General features: G+C 38.1%; 1 protein-coding gene across 1 annotated transcript; it reads left to right on the top strand.

The window, feature by feature from the left end:
- The first annotated feature begins 5,273 nt into the window (after positions 1-5,273).
- On the top strand, positions 5,274-6,329 carry LOC129778221 (vesicle transport protein SFT2C). The gene is made up of 3 exons (XM_055784993.1): positions 5,274-5,632; positions 5,697-5,848; positions 5,905-6,329. Exons 1-3 carry the CDS (start codon positions 5,438-5,440, stop codon positions 6,173-6,175), a joined length of 618 nt encoding a protein of 205 aa, XP_055640968.1. The 5' UTR covers positions 5,274-5,437; the 3' UTR covers positions 6,176-6,329.
- Positions 6,330-6,455: the final 126 nt, after the last annotated feature.

The raw sequence follows: 6,455 nt of genomic DNA, 5'->3' as shown, positions 1-6,455 counted from the left end.
CTCTGACTGAACAGATCAGAGAAAAATTCTGGTCTTCAGTGTGAATGATCGCAAAATGTACTATTTCATAGTGCGATTTAGACTGTAGCGATGACAATGAATTCGAATTTAACGATTTGATAGACGAATACTGTCTAAGGTGATTGAAAATGGGAAGTTTATACTTTAACATCTTTGCCGTGCAATCATATTCATACCTGCAACAGATGGCAGAGACCATATGTTATGCAGTTTATGCATCACACCCTTTTTTGCTCTAATCCTCATAACAGAATGGCACACTTTGACTCACAACTGTTAGTTGATTGGGAAATATTTCGAAATTGTTCAGTCATAGTTTTAATAAATGCTTCAATTGGTTCAGTCAGAGTAGACCATGCACGTATAGGCAGCCAAATAACTGCCTTTTCTGGCATGATACTTGATGTTTTTTACAATTATTATGCGTCTAGGAATTGCTAGAGAGTAGCTAACATTTCTGAGAACAACATTGAATGAAAAAATTAAATGCTTTGAAAATTGCAGAGCACTGAACTTCAAGTTCGTTTTTCTCGAAATCATAAAAATGTCACATTGTCCGGTCTGACTTAACACCGACTAATTATAGTTATTGTTTGAACAATCAGAATCAAATCTTATCAGTTCTATTTGTTTTTTTTTTTTTTTTATCCAAAATATATATTTTTATTAAGGCTCATATGGCGTCAACCTGACGGGGCCGGGAGTTCAATATTTCGACAATGTTTGCCTTGTAACTATGTTAGTAATATGTAACCGATTACTCGCGGTTGGCTCGAGGTTAGTATTACAAGTGTTTTCGTAATTGTGATGTTGCTGTCTTCAATGATCTGTACCTGTGCCCGACACGGGATACTTCCTATTGGGATGCAGCTGACCATTAATCAGCAACGCCCCCCTAGTCTGTACCCCATATCTAGCGTGGTGCGTCTTCTCGAGGAATCCAGGATAGAATGGTCACTAGCCGGCGCAATCATCAGCTCGTGTAGAGTTGTCATGATGTTTGATCAGGTTTGAAGTTTTACCACAAAGTAAAGAAAAAATCTTCAAAGTACACCATTCCAGAAATGATACAATTCTTTGAACCACTTCTAGAACCCACAGTTTCAAATGAGAATATGTCTAGCAATTTTGACTTCAAATGAAATGACTTCAATTGTAACGTTGAACTTATCAATCGGAAAACCCTATCTTTCCACCTTTTATTCATACGATATTGTCTTCATATGTTCTGCAGTGAATGAGAAGCAGCGCTTGTCGTTTCGAAACTAATGGTTTACATTAGGGAGATCTATAGCTATAGATGGATTTATTTACGTGAAAATAGGTGTGAGAGAATAAATATGATACACTTATATATTAGGCTGTATCGAGTCAAACTATAGCTTCTTGGAAAGGTATTTTTGCGCGCTATAATATAGTCCTTGACAGTGTTTTGTTTGGTTAAGTCGTTCGTGAGTTATGGTGTCGCAAATATGGAGCAAAATAAAGAGAAAATCCGACATATTTTACAGTACTACTATGACAAAGGCAAAAATGCATCTCAAGCTGCCAATAAAATTTGTGCAGTTTATGGACCCGATACAGTTTCCATTTCCACCGCACAACGATGGTTTCGACGTTTTCGTTCTGGTGTAGAGGTCGTCGAAAATGCGCCACGCTCCGGAAGGCCTGTCGTCGAAAATTGCGACAAAATCGCTGAATTAGCCGAGAAAGACCGGCATAGTAGCAGCCGTAGCATCGGCCAAGAGCTGGGGATAAGTCATCAAACCGTTATTAACCATTTGAAGAAGCTTGGATTCACAAAGAAGCTCGATGTATGGGTGCCACACACGTTAACGCAAAAAAACATCTTTGACCGTATCGACGCATGTGAATCGCTGCTGAATCGTAACAAAATCGACCCGTTTCTGAAGCGGATGGTGACTGGCGATGAAAAGTGGGTCACTTACGACAACGTGAAGCGCAAACGGTCGTGCTCGGAGCCCACTGAAGCGGCTCAGACGGTGGCCAAGCCCTCATTAACGGCCAGGAAGGTTCTGCTGTGTGTTTGGTGGGATTGTCGAGGAATAATCTATAATGAGCTGCTTCCCTATGGCCAAACGCTCAATTCGGACCTGTACTGCCAACAACTGGACCGCTTGAAGGTAGCACTCATGAAGAAGAGGCCATCTTTGATAAACAGAGGCCGCATTGTCTTCCATCAGGACAACGCCAGGCCACACACTTCTTTGGTGGCGCGCAAGAAGCTCCGGGAGCTCGGATGGGAGGTTCTTTTGAATCCGCCGTATAGTCTGGACCTTGCACCAAGTGACTACCACCTGTTTTTGTCCATGGCGAACGAGCTAGGTAGTCAGAAGTTAGCCACAAAAGAGGCCTGTGAAAATTGGCTATCCGAGTTTTTTGCCAATAAGGAAGCGAGCTTCTATAACAGGGGTATTATGAAGTTGGCATCTCGTTGGGAACAAGTTATCGAACAAAACGGCGCATATTTGACTTAAAACAGATGATTGAAACTTATTTTATGAACAAATGAAAATTCAAAAAAAATACCGCAGGACTTTTTTGACAGCCTAATATATAGTTTTGATTCGATCTTACTTTATATGCTACTTAGAATATGGCAAGTTATGCGATTTAATGTTTACTGGGGTGTGAATAAGTTGCAACATGAAAAGCAGTAGGCACATTATTGAGTGACGGTTTACCAATGAGAGCAATTTGGTAAGGCTCGTTGAGAATAATGAACTCTTTTCGTAGATATGTCAACTATCCCAAATTAACTGGAATAGATTCCAAAGCTCTCAAGTTGTAGCTACTTGATTTTTACAAATATTATTGATTTTAATATATTTCTGATTTGTCGAGTGCAGGCATATCAACTGTCTCCAATCACCTGGAATAGATTCAAAGTTTCTATGTGCATTCAATGACTTTCGTGTGTCATTCTTTAGAAGCTATTAAGGAAGGCGATCGTCCTCCATTGAATATCTGTATTTGATTTATTTGATGCAGACATAAACAGCCGCCGCACTAATACCATTTGATGCGAAATGCTTATAACCATTTGCTGCGGTAACGTCGATTGATTCAACAATATGCGTTCGATGTGCATGTCAAAATAGAAACTGAGTGCCTGAAGTTCATCAAACAAGCAAATTCGCGGTTCGAAAAGTACGTACACATGAGAGATGGAATAATTTCAAAGGAAAATGTGAAATATAAGTATCGTTTGACAATTCTTCCGTTTACATGTTTTGGTAGTCCTAGGCATCATATCAAATGTAAAAGGACGGTCATCGAATCCACTTGTAACGAAGAACATAATCTATTACAATACACGAATTGATCTTATGTGGCAACTGTTGAAACTCTTTACTTACAAGGCAAATATGTTGAATTCAATTCAATTCGAAAATTGTTTCATTTAATAAATAATTTAATCAATACAAACAAATGCTTACTAAGCCACCGTTAGTCCCACGTCAACTTTGCGGTTATACCATAGATATAATGTACCCATTTTGCTTCTTACTGGTTGTTCACCGTATACTTAGCATATGAACTTATTTCTACTACATTCTATATGGCTTCAACGTTCTCGAATAGAAACACAATTTTATTGGTACGAATTTTTAAAGCGAGTCGCTTCTACTTTGATTAGAATTATAGATTTCGTAATTTTTGATCTATTTTTTATGCTCATTTAAACAAATTCACACCAAATGGTTTGTTGATTCATAATTACTACATTATTACGTTATTACTCAACTACTCTAACAAATAACCATTTATTACTAATAAATTTGCATAGAGAAACTGGACTTGCTTTAAGGTGAAGGTGGAAGCTAGCCACAAATGGCTGCCACAATGGCGCTCATTTCTTTCATCTCCCTCCCTCGCCCCTCGCCCGAAAATCAATAATTTTGCGAAACAGTGTGAGGAAAATGATCGTTTTCGTACACTTCCCATCAAGTAATATCAACCGAGCTCTAATCGATTACTCACAAGATATTAAATTTTCATCTGCTGTTGCACTGTATAGTGAAAAACGTCGGAAAACTCGAGCAAGTGCTCTGAAAGTTAAATTTTCATTTTTCAATCTTCGGCAATGGTTTTGTTTGTATTGGTGAAGGCATCGTTATTTTTTCGACACTGATGCCAGACAACATCATCGAAACAGCTATCAAAACATTCAATAAAATGCTATTCCTGCGTCATAGCGTTTAATGTCATGAAAATCAATAGAATAAAATTGTGTTGATATCAATACAATCATTATATTTACGTTTAATGGGTCTATAATGTAAGTTTTAGCAACTTTAACATTGGGTAAGAACATTTTATTGCAGAGCTCGGAACACTGCCACGGCTGCCGATGCTTTCAAAAACAATAAACGGAAAAGTATTACATTCAATCAAAATGTCTCGGCCAACAAAGAGAAGGGTTAAGGCTTTCCAACGTGAATATGTGAAAACAATACAACCAACGAAGGAAAATATTAAGGAATTATCAGCATCGAGTTACTATGCGGAAGAACTTGTTAATATCAAAAGAGCCACAATTCGCATGTGTTATAAATTTTCTCATGTAACGCTCGCGTATAATCAGAATTTTACTTCATATGCAAATGCACCTTCTGTATATATTTTTGTTCGCAATTGTTTATCGGAACATTTTGTTTATACATCTAACTTCAGTATTGAATTGTTATTTTTATTTCAAATGTATTCAAAGACTCGTGTCAATGAAGCGCCACACAGTCTATTTACATGTGCTTTGCTCTTCTCTCACAAACACTATTACCCCATTTTTACACGTGGGTTTACCTATACTACTACAATGGCTTAATGGATCGTTTGTTATAAGGTATAGCGATATTCACAATTTGCGTCACGACATTGGTTGAGTGTTGTAACAACTTGTGCGGTAAATCAAAGTTTAATCATCAAAGTATTGCTTAAACGGTATTCAAACTATAAGGAAACGTGTGGTTTGAGTTTACCTGAATTTTTGAATCTACGCAGACTTTGAGTCCTCAAAGTATCCATGAAGTTTATATAATAAATTATATGAAAATAAATGCGTATTCCATTTTTAAGAGCGTTCAATTAAATCAATTTTTATCTCGGTAATTGAAAGTAATTTTATATCGGGTATATCTGTTTAGAAATTTTACAACTAAATGTGGTGAAACCAATTTTCGATCTGTTTCTCTGGCTCCGCAATGTCCACCGTTCGATCCAGGCTGACAGCTGATTCGTGTAAACAATTCACTCAATGCACAAGAGAGAGCAAGATAGTAAAACGAAAACATGATACGTGGGTAGGCGGTGCATCGTCTCGCAAAAACTAATCACTGCAGTGTTTTGATTAATTTTCACATTGAAATAACATAATTCTATTGACTACACAACGATGGCTGATCTCAAGAAAGACCTGGATGAATATCTGCTGCTCCAAAGCGACCAGAAGAAGAACTTCAAACTGGAAATGCCGAAGATGCCTTCAATATCCACACCCGGGCTGGTGGGAAAACTATTCGGAAAGAATCAGGAACCTGAGGCGAACAGTTGGCTCAAGGACACCCAAGACAGTTGTTGTCCCAAGTTGGTGGGTTTGTTCGGTGGAAATATGTTTTGATCTTTTGTTTCATATTTATATCTTCCAAAAACAGAGTCGAATACAGCGGATTGTTGGCTTTGTGACGTGTATGGGATTGGGTGTATTTTGCATGACCGTGTCGACGTTTTATATTCCGATGTTAATACTCAAAGCAAGAAAGTTTGCTCTCCTATACACGCTTGGAAGTCTTTTCTTCATCATGAGGTTTGTGACTAACATTAATACACACATGACATTAATTAATTGAAGACAAATTTCAGCTTCTCTTTCCTAAGTGGCTTCGGTACCACGTTCAGACAGCTATTTTCGAAGGAACGACTTGCGCTTTCCATCTCGTACAGTAGTTGTCTCGTCGCAACTTTATATTTCGCAATGATCGAACAGAGTACGGCCCTAACGGTTCTGTTCGCCGTAGCACAAATCATCTCCCTACTGTGGATGATCCTCGCTGCTATCCCAGGCGGGATGACCGGCATTAAATTTTTTGGCCAAATGTTCCGGAGTTCGGTGTCGAACACGTTGCCGGTGTGAACGAAAAAAAACGCAATTGAACCAAAATTTGATTATTGCTGCTTTAGAAGTGACTGTCAGAAGTCATATCAGGGTGTGACCCAGAATTGAATATGTATCAGTATATTGAAGACTTCTTAATGAAAGAATAAACTAAATTTTCACTGTCCAAGTATTTATAATAGTAATACACTCTTTTTATTTGTAATATTTTGCGGACCAGGTGTACGCATTCGAATCACACCATATTCTAAAATGGCACTAACGTTCCTAAAGGAACTTTGCCGTCTCTGCGTAGTAC

This window comes from Toxorhynchites rutilus, chromosome 3, assembly GCF_029784135.1.
Source record: "Toxorhynchites rutilus septentrionalis strain SRP chromosome 3, ASM2978413v1, whole genome shotgun sequence".
NCBI lineage: Eukaryota > Metazoa > Arthropoda > Insecta > Diptera > Culicidae > Toxorhynchites > Toxorhynchites rutilus.
Note: the sequence above shows the minus strand (reverse complement) of the source record. Positions and strands in the feature narration are given on the sequence as shown.